This window comes from Gopherus evgoodei, chromosome 3 (genome assembly GCF_007399415.2).
Source record: "Gopherus evgoodei ecotype Sinaloan lineage chromosome 3, rGopEvg1_v1.p, whole genome shotgun sequence".
NCBI lineage: Eukaryota > Metazoa > Chordata > Testudines > Testudinidae > Gopherus > Gopherus evgoodei.
Genome location: NC_044324.1, coordinates 153184691 through 153206091, shown reverse-complemented (window position 1 = coordinate 153206091; position 21401 = coordinate 153184691). Strand labels below are relative to the sequence as shown.

At 42.2% G+C, this 21401-nt stretch overlaps 1 protein-coding gene across 4 annotated transcripts in view; it reads left to right on the top strand.

Moving 5' to 3' along the window:
* SMYD3 (SET and MYND domain containing 3) overlaps positions 1-21401 on the top strand; it is a 654773-nt gene that overhangs the window by 563984 nt on the left and 69388 nt on the right. For all 4 annotated transcript variants that reach the window (XM_030557037.1, XM_030557036.1, XM_030557039.1 and 1 more), the window contains one exon: positions 18458-18545. In XM_030557037.1, coding sequence (XP_030412897.1) covers positions 18458-18545 — 88 coding nt within the window. The remainder of the gene's footprint in view (positions 1-18457; positions 18546-21401) is intronic.

The window sequence follows — 21401 nt, the reverse complement described above, 5'->3', positions numbered from 1 at the left end:
CCCAAATAGTGTCAGGCAACCTGATGACTACATAAGCGGGGGGGAGCAAAATCTCTTTCTCTCTGTGAAGAAGCAATCAACTCATGGAACTGTGCATCAGAAGCCATATAATTTTCTCTGCAACATATCTACCAAGTGTGCAGAATTCCCTGGCAGACAGTCTCAGCAGGCACTTCTCCACAAACCATCAATGGGAGATGCACAATTCCATTCTGAACGAGATCTTCACCCAGTGGGGAATGCCATTCTGGGACCCATTCGCCTCCCAAACAGATAAGAAATTTCCCCTGTACTGCTCCAGAGCAGCTCTGCACCAGGACTCTAAGGGTGATGCCCTTCTTCTACCTTGGACAAGACCACCTGAGGTATGCCTTTCTTCCAGTCCCACTGATACCACAAACGAATTGCTGTAACAAAGCTTGAATCATTCTCATCATGCCCAGCTGGCCCAAGCAATTTTTGTTTTCTGACCTTCTGAGGATATCAACCCATCCTCCTATTCACATCCATTCCTTTCTGCATCTACTGACTCAAGAAACTGGTGTAACAAGGCTTCACAACCCAAGCCCTCTTCATCTCATGGCCTGGTATTTAGATGGATGTCAGATCTAGTGCATTTATGTTCAGAGGTTGTTCAGTCTGTTCTCAATCAGAGCAGAAAGATTTCCACAAGAAAATGCTACATGGTTATCTGGCAATATTTCTCTACCTGGACATAGCAGAAACAATTATCCCCAGAATCTGCAGAAACTCCTGTTACTTTAGACTACCTACTTGCTCTCAAGATGTTAGGCCTTTCCGTTAGCTTGTTACAGGTGCGTCTTGCTGCAATCAGAGCAGTTGAGGGCTATACTATTCTTACTCACCCAACAATAACCAGATTCCTGAAGAGGCTTATTAGAAATTTCTCATTGGTGGCAAAACCAGCACTACAGTGGGACCATAATCTTGTTTTTTCAATATTTCCCAGACCTTCCTTTTAACCACTGACCACCAGCTCCATGTCCTATTTTGACGGGATCCCTGGGGTGCAGCCTGGGACCGTAGGACTGTTGTGCTCCCCTTAACTCTCCAGCCTGGGTTGTCTCTTGCAATGCTTTGCTAGCGACAAGCAGCATACCCCTCCAGGCCCTGTTACCACTCAGCCCAATGGCATGTGGAGCCCCACACCCAGCTAGAATGCATGAGTGCTCCCAGAGTCACTTATGAATCACACAGAGAAAGGCACCAGCCAAATCCCCCCAGCTCCCAGCACTGTACCTCAGGAATATACCATTTTGCACTGCTCAAGATGGGCAGTGCAAATTTATTAATTGGTTCACCACTTCGTTAATAGAAAGTGAATATACACCAGCCTTTGCAAACCTGAGCAGTTTTGCCACACACTTCTTACAAACTCGCTGGTAAAGATAAACAGTAAAACAAAGTTATTGACTACAAAAATAGATTTTAAGTGATTAACTGACTTTTTGCCTATCACTTATAGTTACCAAAATAAAATAAAATGTAAGCACACAGTCTAAACTCTCAACCTATTAGACTGGGAAACATCTAGCTTAAGCAGTTTTTCCCACCCCACTGGATACTGCAGTCCTTAATATACAGGTTTTGTCCCTTAAACCTTGGCCAGTCTCCTCTGCTGGAATCTTCTTTCTTTTGTGAGTGTCCTTGTTGCTTGCAGCATAGGTGGTGGCAGGAGAAAAGGCCCCCAGTGTTCTGTTTTATACCCTCAGTCCCATGTGCTTGGAGAACACATGTCCAGGCATGTCTGGTGAGCATTACTGAGTCTCCAGGCAAGGTTGAGCAGTTCCCCTGGTGTGGCCTTATGCAGGTGAGTCATTGAATTGTAACTCCCTTGCTGGACAGTGGCTGTTGACGTGTTGTTTAACACCCTGCCCAGGTGTTACTTTCCTTGCTGCTGCCTCTGGGGAGCTAATATCTGGCTAATTCCCCAATTTATAGCATGTTTTACTGACAACCATAAAACACAATCACATAACTTCATATACACTAAAGATACACATATTTAGGTAGAACAGTGGCTTTCAGCTGATCATAACCTTTCCCCTGATACCTCACTTGACATGCTTTATATGCAAAATCACAATTGTATACAGATGAGGAATATGGAGGTTACAAGGCACTCCCCTATGGTATAGAATGTCACACCTATCTCATCATGAACATTGCCTTCTTAGTCACCATCACATCAGCCAAAAGGGTAAGCGAACTGGCAGATCCACCATATACCACATTTCATAACGAAAGGGTCTCCTTCACTTTTATCCAAAATTCATCTCTAAAATAATTTCTGAGTTTCACATGAACCAACCTATTCACTCACTGGTATTCTTTCAAAAATCTCGTACTTTTGATGAGGAGAGAAAACTTCACTCTCTCAATGTCTGACAGGCTTTGGCGTTCTATGTGCAGAGAACAAAACCAATTAGGAAAATACCTGGACTGTTGTTGCTTTAGTAGACCTGTCAAAAAGACATGCATTTTCTTTTCAGAAACTCTCAATGGATCTTTGGCTGCATCATTCTTTCTTACCAACTGGTGCATATTCCTCCCCAAATGGGGTAAGAGCCCACTCCACTAGAGCACAGGAAACTTCTGTGTCATTTCTACTGAAAATACGTAGGATAACTACAAAACATGCATTAGTCCAGACCTCTTCTGCAGCTGCAGCTGTGGGGATGGCAGTATTACAGACATCTATACCCTTATCCTTATATTGTCCTCTTATTTGACTACTGCTTACCAATCTCCCACATGTGGAATACACATAGGGACCAGGACTCGAAGAAGAAATGAAGGTTACTTACCTGTAACTGGAGGTTCTTTGAGGTATGCAGACCCTATCTGTATTCCGCTAACTGTCCTCCATCCCCTCTGCTGCCAATCATGGCTGGATTAGTGGTAAGAAGAGGAATTGGAGAGGCATCTGTCCACATTGCCCTTTATACCCTCCGTTTGGAGCCTGAGGAGAACAACAGAGTGTGGACCAACAGACACTACTTGCTCGAAATCTCCCATGGGATGGGAGATTTCTAGCAAGTTCCTGGATCAGTTACACAATGTTCAGCATCATTCAGCATCCCTAACCAGATCAGCCACACCATCACTGTTTCGTTCACCTGAACGTCCACCAATGTAATATGCGCCATCATATGCCAGCAATGCCCCTCTGCTATGTACATCGGCCAAACTGGACAACCTCTAGAGAAAAGGATAAATGGACACAAATCAAATATTAGGAATGGCAATATACAAAAACCTGTAGGAGAACACTTCAACCTCCCTGGCCACACTATAGCAGATCTTAAGGTGGCCATCCTGCAGCAAAAAAACTTCAGGACCAGACTCCAAAGAGAAACTGCTGAGCTTCAGTTCATCTGCAAATTTGACACCATCAGCTCAGGATTAAACAAAGACTGTGAATGTCTTGCCAACTACAAAACCAGTTTCTCCTCCCTTGGTTTTTACACCTCAACTGCTAGAACAGGGCCTCATCCTCCCTAATTGAACTAACCTCGTTATCTCTAGCTTGCTTGCATATATATATCTGCCCCTGGAAATTTCCACTACATGCCTCCGACGAAGTGGGTATTCACCCACGAAAGCTCATGCTCCAAAACATCTGTTAGTCTATAAGGTGCCACAGGATTCTTTGCTGCTTTTACAGATCCAGACTAACACGGCTACCCCTCTGATACTTGACAGCATCATTTATTGGCCCTAGATAACAGTGTGGATTTGTGGGAGAGGATTGTTTTACAGACCTGGAATGATCAGCAGTGGTGAGAGAATTTCAGAATGGAGAAGGCAAACTTCTTTGAAATCTGTGCAAAAGTGACCCCAGAGCTGTAGCGACAGTGTACCAACTTGTGATGCCCCTTACCTGTGGAGACGCAACTCATGGATTTTATCAGAAGTTCCACAAATTGAGGATTTTATTGCCCAAGTCAATTCTATTCCTTAACTAATATCCTCTCTAAGTTCTTACTAAGCAAGGATGATGTCATTTGAATAGCAAAACTATAACTTATGAGGTTTTAAAGCTGCAGGCAGACAGCTTTGAAATGAAATGCTGATTCTTTAATAAAAAAAAATGTTAAAGTAGCATTGTGGAATATCCGTTTCTTGCCAATAACTTAATTAATATCAAAACAAAGCAGTAACTAAAGCTATAGCTATAAATTATTCACTTACAAGATTTATTTTTAGCCATAAGTGGGAACTTTTTGTTTTTTAAAGAGCAGCAGGCACACAGAGGCTAAATTAACTCCAGCCATGTGAGTTACATAGGTGGAATGTGTAATTTGCTGACCCATTGCAGGATCTCCTGTTATTTTCCACAAGATTGCTCAATGGATTGGGTTATGAAGCTGTTGTTTCACTAAGAACAGTGGCTGCACTGATTTGAGTTTGGGGTGTGTTAATGTTATCATAGCAGGGTCTCACAACACCCTGCCCAAGATTTATCTTACAAAATCATTAAGAAAAATGTATTGCTACATCATGTTGCTTAGGAAGACATCAGGAGTGGTGCTTTGTTTTAACCATAGCTAAGAAGCAAGGGGCGGTATGCAAGTTTCCCATCCCTCTGTGTCCATATCAAGTAGCTATGCTTTCATTCTCCTAGTTTTTCTGATGAAAAATATTACACGTGGAAGAGGCATCCCAGGACAAGTAAGGAGCTCCTCTGAGCTGTGCAAACTGTTAATGTGATTCCATCTACTGCCACTAGTGTGATAGCTGGAATCCATAGTCACTAAAAGTATATAGAGAAAAAATACTAATAAGGCTGAGCTGCTGAACTAGAACATTGTATTGTATTTAATTAATTAACATGGGGAGCCATGTACAGAGTGCAAAGTGAATATGATAAGCTCTAAAGAAAAATCAAAACAAGAGTAGAGTTACGGTGCTATTCAGAGGGACAAAACACATCCATCTAACTATTTAAATGTTTTGATAGACACGTAAGACTTTTTAAGGTAGGTGTCAGTTACTCAAAGGTCATCAGAATACAGAGAAATACATTGTTAGTGCATTGCTCAGTTTTAGGATATTAATTGGAAACACAATTTAAATGATATCACAATAAAATATTCTGCTCCAGTTGCTGTGTGGATTGGTGGGAGATGATTGTTTTACAGACCTGGGATGATCATTTCTTCCTTTAACAGAATTTCTTAATCACATTGGCAATAAAATACCAAGCCAAAGTGAAAGAAATTGAAAACATATCATGATTGGCCATTGCGAACCATACAGTACATATGTTGTATTCTAGCTCACAATGTATCATTGAATGTACCACTGCATTTTATCTCATGGTTTTACCTCATGGTTTTACCTACAAGATGGTAGTCTTGACTGTGAACATTGGTAATCAGTTCATGTACCATATATGAATTTAGTTGATTAAATCTGAATAAAACACTCAAAACATGACTCTGCAACAGTCATCACTGAAAAGTGCTTGCATCCTTGTCACAAATAGAGATCTTTCACATCAAAACTTGCACACACTCAAACTGAGCCTTGGGTGATAGGTTTGATGCCTTCGCAGACGTCAGCCTTCTGGACATAAAGTTTGACCTTCTCTGTTTCCAGCTGGCTTCCCTTGTTTACCCTGTCCTCCCTGCCCTGGGGCTTATTTAAATTGCAGTTGAGTGGGGAAATAAAGAGGGTTCTGGTGTGTGGTTGGGTCAGGGCCAGAGCATGGTTGGCTTGGCGTAGGGGCTAGTGTTGGGCGTGGGCTGAGGGTCCAGGAGCAAATTACCAGCAATCAGGCCAGGTTGTAATGCCAGGAGAACAGAATCAAGAGCCAAACTGGAGGGCAGGGACCAAGAGTAAGGATCATAGACAACTCATGCCTCCTTGTGCTGGGGGGGGCACAATCTAGAGGGGAAGACACGGGAACGCCCATGTGTGTCCTCTGCCCAGTGAACCCCCCCTGCCCAGCGCCCAGCACCCAGCCTGGGGCTGCTGCACTCTTCCCACCCCACGTTACCTGCGGGGGTAGGAACCTCTGTCCTTCTCTCCCTGCGCCTCCCTCCGGCATGTTTGACCACTCTCCCTGGCAGCTGGCAGGGAGCCACTTCAGTCTGAGAGCCTGGCTGGGAGACAGTGGCAGCCTCCTCTCTGCATGGGCTCGGCTTCCAGGGACAGGGGCCAAACGAACTGGAGGGGTGGAGGGCGGGAGCCACGAGACAATTATTAAGAGTCAGATTGAGCTAGAATACTGGGAGGGCAGGATCAGAAGGCGAACAGGTAAACACTGGACCAGCAGTGCATGGCAGGATGAAGCCAGTTGTACAGACAACTCCTGTTCTTCTTCAAGTGCTTGCTCATGTCTATTCCAAGTTAGGTATGCGTGTGCCGCATGCACCGTTGCGGGGCCTGACAGGTTCAAGCTTATCAAAGTCTAAGGTCAGGTTTTCTAAGGAGGCACAGCATAGAAGGTGTAGCCTAGAGGCTGGGGAGGGGGGCGTGAAGGTAGCATTAAGCCACCTTTTCCCTTCTTCAATTCTGGGCTGCTCTATGGGCCAGTGTGGCCTCTGATATAAGTTGAAACAGCACTGAAAGGATTCTGCAGCCCAGAATTGCCTTCACTCCAACTATTCACCCTACAACTCCTAGTATGTCCCTAGGGTGGGAGGCATAGGACTGTGTGCACCAGCTCCGAGCTGCCCCTGCATTAGGGGAACTCCCCATGGCTGCTCTGCCATTTTTATGATGGAAGGGCATAGGGGGGCAGTAGCAGGGGCCTCAATCCCTAATCTTCGAGGGATGGTTTTCTCCCAATCCCTAAAACCAAACTGCAAGTAAATCCATCCCTAGAATCCAGTAGGGTTTTTACAGCACCAGGCACAAACTGCTTTTCATGCTTTAGAACAGAAACAGCCTGTGGGCCAAATTCTGCCCTCGTAGGGCAACTCCAGTGGATATGCTCCTGTGTACAATAGGGCTGAATTTGGCTTCATTTTCAGAAAGACCTCTTAAGGAAGTCCTCTTGTAGCTATGGGTACTCAGCCCCTCTGAAAAGCAGGCCACTTACTTAGGTGCTTAAATGTGGATTGAGGTGTCTAACTTTAAACACTCGAGTTTTAAAATTTGAGCTTTATCTCCCCTGCTGCTTTGCATCACTCTGCCCTATCTCCATTGATTGCCAAGTCACACAGTATATTGTAATAATGGTAGTCAACAGGAGCCAGTGGCACTGCAGCTATTGAAACATTAAATACAGGTGTTGAGAAATAGTCAAGGTCATTATTGTGGTTTCCATAGCATTATGACATTTTTAGAGAATGTCTTCTTCACGCTCCAGGATGCAGCCATTTTCCTCTTTTACATAATAATGACTAAAATGTCATCAATATTGAGACAGAATAATAGTATACTGGAAAGTACAGGAAACAGGATGTTTCAAGTATTCATTTGCTTACAGACTGTTTCTGGCAGCTTCATTTAAACATTAGAACACCTACCAACCATAGTTGGTATTAATTACTGAGGATAGTACGTAATGATTCTCCGAAGTAAAAGTTCTTCATTGTAATTCATAATTGTAATTCACTGTACTGCCTCTATTGGAGACACCAGAGACCTTAGACCTGTTATTTGTTTGCATCCAAATAATTTTCAGGCTGTGAAATATCAAAGTTCTCGCTAAAGCAGATCAACTACTGGGGGGAAAGCTGCACATACTTTGTACATACAAGGGCTTTGGTTTGATCCAATTGGATTGAAGCCCTTTTGTAGTCATGAATTTCCAAAACTTTGAAACTGGTCTGCATCATTCAGGCAAATACATATGTTCAACACTGAATATGTGTATTCGACCCACTGGTAGCCTAGGTGATCAGTTTCTAATCATGAATGCCAAATACCAACGTAGGAGTCTTTGTGAACACTTCAGAAACAGACATTTCTTTACTTGTGAGATTTGTCAAATATTTTTGAATACAGAAGAGATTAACAAATTATGGGACTGTGTCATATGCACTTTGTAAAGCCAAAAGTCTCTGTATTTGGCGAACACAATATATTCAGAAAACAATATGCACCAGTGTAATGGTTTTTCTCTTTACCTTGTACTTAACACTTACAGATAAAAATACTACAGATACCATAGCAACCACTGTATCATGCTGCTTTTAGGACAGAGAAAAACACACATACCACATTATGATATTATTGTTGTTCAAAATAGCTCGAGGTTCAGCTCTTGAGGCCAGCATATTTTCAGTAACTATCCAGTCCTGCAATATGCAGGGCCAGCTCCAGGCACCAGCATTCTAAGCAGGTGCTTGGGGCGGCAATCTGCAAGGGGCAGCAGTCTGTGTGTTTTTGCTGCCCCAAGCAGCAAGCTGAATTGCCCCTGTGGACGGCGGGGGCAGTCCATGTGCCGTTAGGGTGGCACACACGTTTCCATGGTGGCGGCAGCTTCTATGTTCAGCTGTCCGCGGCGGCGCAGCTTCTGCTGCCTCCGAATTGCCACTGCCATGGAAACATGTGTGCCACCCTAACGGCACATGGACTGCCTCCGCTGTCCGCAGTGGCAATTCGGCACACTGCTTGGGGCAGCAAAAACAGTAGAGCTGGCCCTGGCAATGTGCATAGGTCCCCAACTCTTCAAAGCACTTAAGCATATGCTTAACTATAAGTACATGAACAAACACACCTCTCTATTCAGCAGAGTACTTAATTATGTGCCTCCATACTGTTAACTTCAGTGAAACTTACACATGTCCTTAAAGGTACCCACATTGCTGAATACTGATGGGCTTATTCATGTGCGTAATGTAAAGTGAATACTCAAGTACTTTGATGAATTGGGATCTAAGCTCAGATCTACAAAGGCACTTAAGTGTTGCGATACTAAGCATTGCAACACCTAACTTTTAGGTGCCTAGAATATCACAGTAACAACACTGCCTTAAATGCAAGGAAATAATTGTCTCATAATCCCTAGTTTGGTTGATAAGGAACAACTAGCATTTAATATCTGAGACAGCCCATAACACCTAGCACACAGTTTCTAGGCAACCCCTCCCCCCCCACCCTCCACCTGTGCTAGAGTGACTTGTCTGAACAGCATCATGCCAGGTTGACCAAATATCCATAGGCCTGTTGGGCTGATGTTGAAAACTGTGCTAAAATGCTCAAAGCCACAAAGTCTTTCTGGGCGGGTCCGGCATAAAACACCACTTATCATTTGCTAAGCTGTAGAGACGTTTATTTTTCATTTTATTAGTTAATAAGTAATTAACCTCTATTTATTACACCACAGATAGAGTCAGTCAATTTTTACTCCAGTTTGTGAACACTATATTGATATGCAGTTTGGACTGAAATTTTACAGGCTGTGTCTAAGCTCCTGGAAATAGGGAGTTTACAATGGGAATGGTGCCATAGGCTTAAGCCTAGAATTACTTCTCATGGAGTCTAAAGCAAAATTTATGTTAACTTCAATGGGAACAGGACTGAACCTATAGGGCCTGATCCTGAGAGGTACTGAGCACAGTCCGCTCCCACTGACATGAGTTCTGTATGACTGAACTACATAGGTCCAAGACTATGACTGGGATAAAAACTCTGTGTGATCATGCCTTCTCAGGGAAGGCTAGAATGTGAGAGACACATTTAAAAATAATTAAAAATCAGGAATATGTTGATAAGCAATCAAGATAACTAGAACATGGTGGAATTACTGCAGAAGGTGTTAAATTGGAATCTTTCATTTGAAGATTCTCCAGATCTACATAGGATGCTATTGTGAAGTTTACATGTGTCAGCACTATATATTGCTTTAATGCTGACAGATGTCTTTAGATATTATCTTGCTTTCTTCACTAGGTAACATAATACCCTTAAATGCTGCTGTTTGGTTGTGGGGGGTGCCTTTCCATAATGCTATTGTTTTAGTGTTTAATTACACGGTGCACACATAAAGAAGAAAGATTTTAATACTAATACTTGATCTGTGAGTGTTTATGCTATTAACAAAAGTCAACTGTACTTTGCGGTTTAGGGCTAATGAAAAGAATTTTTGGAGCTTATTTATATTTGCTTTCTGCAAAAGATTTATACCTCTGTGCCCTAGAGACTGATTTAACAGCAGGTTTAAACATAAAATCAGTATAATCATCAATTGTGTGCAGTGCTAACATGATGGTTTCTGATCTCTGAAATATTATAGTGTTACTGAAACAGTTAACCTGCTCCCATTGCATTCTGTTGAATTAAATTGGCCTGTGAAAATTTGCTCGTTGATCTTAATTTTCTGTAAATACAAATCTAATTTTGAATAATTTTTCTCCCAGAAATGTTATTGCTGCATCCTTTTAGGCTTCTAAGTAAACAGAATATATTCTAAATGTTATATCAGACACTGTTAAATATTTTTATATCTACACAATATAGAACATTAACCAGTACAGTACTTCCAAACACGTACTAGTATCAGCACTCTGAAAATGTAAAGTGTTGTATGAATGCCATGTCTTAGTAATTGTAATTGGAAAAATTAATTTAGCCTTTCTCACAGTGATCAGATGTACTGAATAACAGTCAGAGACATGGAATATTGCTTGCTCTGCATCTGTCCACCTATCTTTTTTATCCTGAAAAAAGAAAAATTACAATTTTAATTTGAGTTTTTGTCTCTAGTTTTACATTCTTGTGTGTTTTTACATGAAGCAATACATGGGGGAGCTGCCCCAGGAAGCGGTGAGTGGCAGCACCGCAGCTGTGGTCGGACGATCCCCTATATTGGGACGCAGGACAAGTCCCCTAAAATCGGGACTGTCCCAATAATATTGGGACATCTGGTCACCCTATCCTAACCTGTACAGCATGGGGTAGACAATAGGGTTGGGTAGTTGTGGAGATTTGAGTTATTTTGCACTGTTGAGGAACTAGAGGGTTTTGACATCTTACAGGTGGGGGGTGTCATACATGAATCTTGGAACATGAGCCTGTCAGAAGCACAGGGCTATGTGTGGTGCACGTTCAGTATATAGCTATTTTTTGTTGAAGTAAATTCTTAGAAGTGAAATCTTAAGGTGTCTGTGAGAACCATGTGTCTTTGTAATGAAAGATGCTCTGTGGATGATGAGTGTTTGGCTCTGGATTTATTTAGGCTAAGATTTAAATATAAGGTCAAACTGGGTTGCAGTGTGGAGTCCAGCTAACCAGATACAATATTACACTTTCTTTACAAAATTCAACACCATATAACCCCCCCAAATATTGCACAGATGATTAAGAAATGTCAGAAACATTTAATGGGTTCAGTTACCTGCCCACTGCCATGTACACTTCCAGCACTAATTGCCACCGCACCCCACCCCACTCCACTCCTATTGTGGATTCTGCCTTAACTATGAAGCTACTGCTGCTCCATAAACTCCAGTGGTGCCCTTGTGGATGCTAAGAAGACTAAAGACCCTTCACGAGGACCAAGACATGCCTTCAGATATTGCCGTAAAACACTTTAACATGCCTGTTCTCTTGTCACGTTTGTGACCAGGTATTTTGTGTTCAGATAATGCTATGAGTGCTCATTTATCAGGTGTATACCTATATTTAGTTTGTCCTGAAGCTCTCATGTCATGAATGAAGATTAGTTCTTTATAATATTGCAACTTCCATGTTGCATTCTCCCACCAGCCTGATAAAAGCTCTGCATAACACTGTACAATATCTTCCCTTCATATATTCTACTTGCAGACAGGTACAGAACAATGAGCTGCTAATGAGTTAATCATAAATACACCATTTCCTGAGGCCTTCAGGTGTCTTGTACCCAGAAAATTTAATGATTTTATGCTTTAAGGGAGCAATACGTAACAAGACTGTTTTAGAATAGCATCCTGTCCTCACTGAGATGGGTGTGATCTCCCAAGGTAACTTTTCAACTGAAAATCAAAAAGTCTTTTGATTTGGACTCAGCAGTCCTCCAGAGATCTGAACACTTTGGGTAATATCCTCATCTTAGCTGGTCAGATGCTGAAGTCAGTAGGAGCTGAGCGCGTCACAGCAGTACTTGGCCCTTTGTGTGTAATGTTCAGATATAGAGATATCCTGATTTTAAAGAATTAAAATGTGGCACTCTGAAAAAACTTTCCTTTTAGAGAGTTTTTATTTTTTTTTAATGGCTACATGAGAAAAATACATGATCATATTTCAAGGAGGGTATCTCACAGGTCTCACTTAATCAAAACTGCCTTACGGTCATCAGTGTTATACATTCCTAGATTCTAAGTCCAGAAGGGTCGGATATCATTGAGTCTGACTTTCTGCATAATACAGACTGAAGAATGAACCCCAATAATTCCGGCACTAAGCCCATAACTTCTGTTTGACACACAGCATATAGACTTATGCCATTATAACGACAACAGTGTATTTGAGACTCCATATTTCCTACTTGTATTTTGAATAGAAGATACCTGTCAGTTTCATTTCAGAGCAGTGGTCACCCTTGTTCTCTGCTCCACTTGGGGCAGTCTGGCATTCTTGCTCATGGGGGAATCATGAGCATCTTTACTAGCTGTTGTCAATACAGGGCTGGGTATTGCACAAAAGGAGCACACCATGTAGTAGGGTGTGGAAACAGGAGTCCCCACCCGTCCAAATCTGTGGCTTGGAAATGAGAGGAGTAGGAGAAGTAGGATGAATCTCTCACTCGCACCCTGCAGCTGTCAAAGAAGCCCCTGCCTCCACCCGTGATCTTGTGGCAGGGGATAAAGGAAAAGGAAATAAAATAATTTAATTGTTGGATGGATAATTCTGGACCCACTTTCCTCCTTTGGTGGACAGGTGAGGGAGGTGAGAGGGGAGACTGTTCTGGTGACTGTCTCCAGTGGCAAAGATTCCTGGCCCTGCTTCTCCACATTGGTCTGGGGGCATAGGGAAGTGAGGGCGGGGGAAGAACTTCTTTCTGGCACCCATTGTGGGACAGAAAATCCAAGTCCCGTTCTTGTCCTGTAGCCTGAGCAGAGGGAAGGAAAAACCCTCAGCCACCTCATTCCTGGAGAGAGAAGATTTTGACAGGTGCACTGGGTGGGTCGGCAGAATGATCGTGAGAGACTGGTGTGTTTGTGTATGTGACAAGAGGATTGAGTGTTCCTGACTGACTGGCATCAAGCTGCTTTGGTCAGGGGAGAGGTGACTGGTGTTTCTCATAGCAAGCCATGTGGGCTGTGTTTTAAAACTCAAAAACTTTAAATGTGATTCTAGTAGAAAACAGTAATTGATTTAGTCAGTAGATGTGCTAACAGCATTACACGTCACGTATAACAGTGATAGTGCTTGGAGTGAATGGACCAGGGAGCACTTTGACGAAGGGTGAGAAAGAGAAAGTGAGTGGCAAAGGAGAGTGAAAAGAAGGAGATGGAGAGTAAGATGAGAGAAAGAAGACAAGAGAGGGAGATCAAAGACAACAGGGGAGGAAGAGACAATCAGAGCAGAGAAGACAATATCTATTCTGTACCTAGGGACAACACCTCTCTCTAGTTGAGAGAAAACCACTTTCAGGAATTAAGGCACCAAGAAGTACCAGAAATGACACGACAGATGTTGACTCTTGTGACTGTGGAAAAAATAGGAGCATGTCCCGTACCTACAGTGAGTAGTGTCTTGTCGATACCTAATACCATCTCTTTTTGTTATATGTTTGCATAGTGCGTAACATAGTACTAGGACCTCTATGTTTGACCACAGTACAAAGAAATCATCATCATCAAATGTTTATCCCTATGTCTTCCATTTTGTCCCCTTGTTCTTGTTATCAGTGGTCACAGCTCCACTTCAACAATTGTGGCTAAAAGAACCCTGCACTGGGGAGAGACTACGATAGCTTATGACAAATGTTGACTTTTAATAATGCCTGTTGTGCACCAGACTATTTCCATGAGCATTTTCAGTGAACAAGCTGGGCACACCCACTTACAAGTTCCTTACATTTAAATTGATGATGAATATCTACACACGTAAAACCTCAAGCTTCACAGTTGCTCAGGAAGATAACTGGATTTACAAACAGCGTATTCTAAAGGAAAAACAACAAATAATGCTGTCCTGATTTACAATATGTAGGATTCATAATGTTCAGGCAAATGCATAAGGGATTTGCTAGTCCTGAGGTCTCAAATCCTTTATGATACTGTACATCTGCCTCAGCTAGGGAAGGAAAAAAACCCAGAGCTTTACAAAAAAAAAAAAATTCTGCTTATAATAGTATTACACATTCCTCTGTGCAATACTCACTGTAAACAGTGTGAACTGCCAAATTTATTGTAAAGGTAAAATCCTGCCCTTTTTTGTAGTTAAGCGCAAGAATCTTTGAGTTTTAATTACCCAAAGTGAGTTGGGGGGAAGGTGTCTGAAATTACACAGTATCCTCTCTATTGGAGTATCAGGGTTTTACCAGTGCTCAAGACCATTTAGGAGGAATTTAGATTGTGGCTCTTTTTACTACAAAAACCAAGTCAGCCTCTGGGAAAGAACATATTTTGAACTGGAAAGCTATTGAAAGGGTAGGCAGTCCATGCAGAGTACCAGAGATCTGCTTGGTGGAGACCATGAATCCTCAGGCACACTGCAGTTAGAAAGCTGCACACCTCTGCCAGACTTGTCCACAAGAAGGGATGAAGGGAGGGAAAAAATGCAGACCTTTCTTGTGCCTTCAGCAGGACAGAGGTTTTACTGAAGATCTTAAAGTCACAATCCAGGAGACAGGCTAAGGGCTAAATTTGGGGGCATCCTCTATGCATAGAGAAGTGAGGAAGGTGCAGGGATCTTCTTTCTCAAGATAGCCATTCAGGGGTAAGATACAACACAGATCTTAGGTTCCCTCGACTACTGGATCAGGGGCTCAACTAGCATGCCCAGTGGTACTTCATGACTCCAAGGGAGTGTGGCTAATCATACAGGTGGTGTTGCCAGGTCTGTGTTACCCTATTCTCCTGCTGGCATCTGGCAACAAGCATATTGTAGGAACAGCAGGTACTGCAACAGCAGGGGCCACTTCTCAGTGTGCTCCTTCTCTCTGAATCATTCCACCCAACATATCCACTTGCACTTCCCTCATCAGCACACCTCCACATGTGAAACCTGAATCTGTAAATGTGCTGGCCTCAGCCGCTGGAAGTTTGTTGTGTATCCCTGTGATGCAGTTAATTATTTTTTCAGAATGACACTGGATCCGAAGAAGCAAATCAGTTTGTTCTTTTGAAGACTAAACCCTTGTGTTGAACACCAGTATTGCCAGTGGGGGAAATAATTAGGCTGGTGTCACTAAACTTTCATTGTTGTTCAAAGGCTGCTCACTTTGCTACAGGGTGGGTTCTCCATTTCGGCAGATGAAAAGACATGTTCCTCTTTATTCCTGCAATTGCACACCTGGAGGTTTGGCTGGGAGCATGCTCTGAAGAGTGACTTTGAATGGGCTATTTCATGGACAGTTAGATCTTATTACTGCCATGCTCTTAGATGAAATTAAACAATTTGGCATAACTATTAATCATTTCAATTATTTTCATAATTCCTACTCTAAGGCAGCTTTGTATTTTTAGCTGTCTTAGTCATATCACATGGCTAAGATTTTCAGGGCAGAATCTAAGTCAGTGACAGAAACAACTTACTGGGAAAAGCTTATTAGCTTGTAAGCCAGAAGTATTTTCACAGTGACCACTCTTGGTCATTTTGCTGCTTCCAACTGATTGCCTTTATTGAAGGAGTAGCCAGCATCCCCTGGGAAAAGTCCTACAGAAAAGGACAGACAAAAATCTGTCCTGCCTGAAATTTGGAACTAGCAACAAAAATATAGGAAGAACCCTCTTCCAAGAATCAAGGATGTTTAACGGGCCAGATCTTTACCCAAGCAAGACCCTCAACAGTCTCATCCTGAAAACGAAGGCAAATCTCGCACTGAAGTAGTGACTTTAATCTTGAAGTCTTTATCAGGGCCAGAGCTCCCTCCACCCCACAGGCTCCTGGGGAAGGCGGTCAGGGTCCCCTCTAGTGTGATGTTTGCACAGGGTGCAGTTTCTGTGCTCCACCAAACACAGTGCCTGTGATTGTCTTGCAGGGGACATACAGGGTGGGGAGACTCTTTGTATCCTTGTGTTCCACCTACCTGTAAGTACTAGGGAAAATCTGATTCAATATCCCTGCAGTTTGCGTCGTTAGATGCTGAAAGACAAGCGTGCGGCAGGAAAAGCAACTCCCAATAGGTCTAAGAAGGTTCAAGTTAAAATCCTGCCTTGACATATGCTTTAAACTTATACCATCTATCAGTCCCACAACATGTAAACTAACCCACCTAATACTGCCTTGTATCTGTGGAGTGACCTATAATTTACTGTACACCATTTTATTCTCACCTCTAAATCTGGCCCAGTGGTTGTTATTCCAGTGTCTCCGAGTACTTGGTTGTAGGTGTATCAGCCTGGATTTTAACACAATGTATATATATAGCAAGGTGACTACTGTGTTTGGGCAAATGGCTGAGTTACAGTGGCTGTGGGAATTTCCTCCTTTTTGTTCATGTAATCCCCTCTCCCCCACCTTAATTTTGCAGTCATGTATTATTTAATTTTATAGGCCAAATTTTGTTTTCATTTATAGCAGTGAAAATCAGTGGAGCAACTCTGGATTTACAAAGGCGTTCAGAGAGCATCATCAGGCCCAATATTCCGAACAGTTTGTCAGACCAAGTTCAGCTTTGTTGTAAGCAATGCAATGCCATAAAATTCAGTGGAGTTATATCAAGGTTGAATTTAAGTCATTCTGTGTGAGTCTGGTACAAAACTTTACGAGGTTAGGTCTGTAGTATTAGCTATGCTAACATGGCTACAGCAACATGAGCTCTTCTTTCCCAACTCTGACCCTTTTGCTTTCTGGTGGCAGATTTAGACATGTACAAAATTATTTCCAGGCGGGCCTTTTTTAATCGGAGAACTAGTTTTTGCATTTGCAAATTGCGTTAGGGTAAGGCTGCCCTCTTCGTATCTTTCTGATGCAGAATGTTACAAAATTATAAAACAGCTGAGACCAATTTTGATTTAACCATCTCTTGGACAATGCAAGAGTCCAACAGTTTTGTTGGACAGCGTGGAAGACATAACTGCAAAATTAAACAAGAAAGTGAACACAGGTGCACTGCAAATATTTTCTGTTATTTTGAATTCACAATAATTAATTTTCTTCTCTGATTTCTCTCTATTTATGTAGTGCAAGAGAGACATGGATTTTAAACTTCTCAACAGCAATGTTCTTGTGGTACCCATGGAATGTGTATTGGCTCAAAAGTGCTTGGCTAGTTCCTTATACCCAATTTCTTTCATGTAAACCTTTTCCCCAGAGGGCTGTTTTTGAGATCATTTGAAAATAAGTATAATTTATACTTCTGTAACAGCTTTCATCCGAAGGGTACCAAAGCCTTTGCAAAAGTGGGCATTATTCTCTCTGTTTTACAGGTGGAGAAATTGAAGCACAATTAGGTTAAAAGCACTTTTGAAAATGCCACTAACTGTGTTTTTAGACATCTGAATACCTTTAAAAAATTTGGCTCCAAGTGACTTGCCTAAAGTTACCCAATAAGTCGCTGGCAGAGTTGTCTCCGCATGTCCAGTCCCTTACTGTCACCATTAAGCATTGTGCGTCCATACACTGCATTATGAAAGAGTGATGTGAAAATGTAACTATTGGATATGGTTTACCGGCAGGAACGGGGATAACTGATTTTCCCCCTCACCTCACCCCCAAAAGTAACCTGAGCAGCAAAGTAATTCACTGGACTGGTGCTTATAATATGAATATTGAATGAAGTTAGGCTCTTTCTGCTTGAAAACTATCTGTGCTCAGCTTACAGTTTTATTGAAGTTATTCAAAATTATTAGCCGAGTCATTTCTACACATAGTTTTGTGGGTCTGTAGACTGTTAGTGAGCAGTTCTTTGTTAGTAGCTGACATCTGAGCTGTTTGATTTGTTTTTGTAGGAAATACAAGATGTGAGAGACATCCTATTGCTTCTATTCCCTGATCAGATGATCATAATTCTTAGAATCAGCTTTTTGGTCTGCATACGCACTGCTTATGAATTCAAAATTCACCTTCCTTGATGTTTTCTAATATTCCTTAACATTTTCATTATCCTTGAACATTCCAGTGAGCAATCTCATTCATTAGAAAATTCATGGAAAACAAATACAGAGGAGTCACAAACACATTCCAAGAGTGAATTCCGTTATTCATTTCAGATATTATTTGGGGGAGGGGGAATGTTTTGCTACATGGGCCCAACACTCTTTGTGCCAGTGTAGTCTTTTATAACCCTTTGCTCATCATTATGGCATGTTCTTACATAGTCAGAGTCAACTTTGTTTTTCTTATCAAGCGCTTTTGTTTCTTGCTTTTGTTTCTGTCAAAACAGGATGCTGACATGCTGGCAGGTGAAGAGCAAGCCTGGAAAGAAATCAAAGATGCTGTAGCTGAAGTGGGAGACCCAAGGTCACAAGAAGGTATCCTTTTAGTGACAGTCAGTGGCAAATGGATCTTCCTTGCTTTTACTAACAATCCATAGTGCTCACCTTGTAAGCTTTTGCACCTCATTTGGGGTGGAACATTTTTTCTTTTTCTTTTTTCTTTTTGAAAAATTTACTCTGCATTCATTTGAATTGTAAACCAAATAATATTTTAATTGTACCAATGATTATGTCATTTTAGGGTGCTTAGCCTATAATCTCATCATGGCAGGGACTGTCTACCTCTTTATACAGCACTTACCATAACATGACCTTCATCCTAATCAGAGCCTCTAAGTACTACCCTAATATAATCCATGAGTAATTATAATACTCAAAACAATTGTTAAGCCAAAACTTAATGAGACTGCCTTGTATTAATAAATCATGCTAAGGCATAATGGCAGCCTTATAAGCATTTAAAGACAATCACAATGACCAAGAAATGCTGCGTAGGAGAAACAGAGATTTTGTAGCTAACAATAGGCATAGTGGTCTGTATTCCTCCTTGCACTTACTCCCTGTATTTCAGTGGAGTTACACCGGCCACGAATTTGGCTCATGAACTGTGGCAGGATGCCTTGCTGTTTTCTGGCATCTTGGTACAGCTCTAGAGCTACATAGGTCAGAATCTCTGAGTGCTCCATTTTGGCCCTGCAAAAAAAGTTGTTTGTTTAGAGATGTCCTAGGCTGGTTAAGAGCAGATCAGTTTTGTACCATTATTTTCCAGAGACACTGACCTCCATTTGCCAAAACATAGGATTTTCTTCTAATCAGAGGAACCGATTTATTAGCCCAAAGAGCAGTCACTAAGTTTTTGGTTTTACACTGGGCACAGTTCTGGCATGTTTACTCACATAGTAATTCTTGTTTACTCACAAGTCACTTGATTTCAGTGGGATTACTTATCTAATAAGGTACGACTCAGTATAAATTAGAGTGGTAGAACTAGGTTCTTAGTCTTCCTTTGGCTTGAGGGAAATCGAAGACCACACAGTCATTGTAAAAGCTGTCTCTGATTTTCCATAGTTCGCTATTCAGATGCCGGTAGTTAGGGGTGAAAGTAAGTTAGAGGACTTACTGGTATGCCGGAGTTCTGAGCAGGGGTGTGGCCTCAACTGGAAGAGGCGTGGACTCAACTGGAACAGGCGGGGCTCCGGCTGTGGCAGGGAGCCCTGGGGCCTTTAAATCACCTCCAAACTACCAGCTGCAGAGGTGGCTGGGAGCCCTGGGGCGATTTAAAGGGCTCTGGCCACTGCTACTGCAGCGGAGTTCTGGGCCCTTTAAATCGCAAAGGGATCCCTGTCACTGCTACCCCAAGGCCCCAGCAGCTGGGCTCAGGCAGCGATTTAAAGGGCCCAGGGCTCAGGCAGTGGGGATCCCTGGACCCTTTAAATAACTGCCAGAGCCCTGCTGCCTGAGCCCCTGGGTAGTGGCGGCAAGGCTCCTGTGGGGATTTAAAGGGCCAGGGGCTCCAGCCTGTGCAGGGATTCCCAGGCCCTTTAAAGCGCCTCCCGAGCCCCGCTGCCGGAGTCCTGGGGTAGCAGCGGCAGGGCTCGGGCAGTGATTTAAAGGCCCTTGGGCTCCAGCTGCTGCAGGGAGCCCCGGGCCCTTAAAATCGCCGGCCTGGGGAAGCCAGTCCGGTCCATTACCAGACCGAACCGGCTTACTTTCACCTCTGCCATTAGTGAATTCAAGCATAGAATAATGTGAATGTATCTTTTGACCTGATTTTTAGCCAGAATTGAATCAGACCTTTGATAGTACAGGGATAATTTTAGACATACAATTTAATGTGGATGCTAAATTGTTGGTACATCTAGTTGCTTGTGTAATTAAAACTATTTAAATGCCTAAAAAGTGCAGCCAGGGTATACGTGTCTAAATGGGTGCAATTGCAGGTGAAATTAAATATGTCTCAATTTAATTGTAGGAGCAAAATTGTATATGCAAAATAAAATTGTGGGCCATTCTGACCTTTCGCTGGGGTCATTAACCAAAAGTATTCATTTGAGCTGACATGTTGGTATTTAAAAACGAAACTGAAATTGTCGTAGCAAAAGGTGTCAGGATCATCTTAGAAAAGCAATCTCAGCTGTTGATTTATTTGATTTTTCTCTTAGGGATGTGCTACCTGAAATGTTTCATCTCTCGTCTCATCGAGTCCCAGTGTTGCAGCAGTGTAAAATTTAGTCTTCTGCAATATCAGGAGACTGAGCTTGACAGATACATTTGTCCATTCACCAATAGTTAGTAGGAAACTTTCCCTGCAGGGTGGGGCATTTACCCATCAATTTCTGCAAATATTACACTTTCTTTTCAAGCAAACAAAAGAGTTTTTAGAATTTAGGGTTGAGAAAGTTAGCACCTTCCAAATCTGCACAGAGATAGCCGTCAACAACAAATGTCCCATATTCATGATTAAGCACACAAACTGAGCAGTCAAAGCTGAGCACAGTGCAATTACTGTGGCAAAGGGGAAAAGGAATCCTTCTCTATCTCAGATCACTGCACAATGGCTGCTACTCGAGCCTAAGTTACAGTTGGGACAGCTAATTTCTCCATTGCACTTGAACTGCTGACTGCAAGTTTTCTGGCTTGTGATTATGCACTTTACCAGGCAGAATTTGGCCTCAGGAGGTTTGGAATATTAGACTTTTCATATTAGATGCTACAGAATGTACGAAACAATATCTTGAGACATGAAAACATCTTGAGTGATGCTGAGCATCAGCTAAGATACTGATCTCTCTGGAGTGTCAATGCTTTATGCTTACTACAAACATTTTATCAAGTGAAAATCATCTTGCTTTCTCCTGTTCCTATTCTATCCTTAATCAGCCATAAAGAATA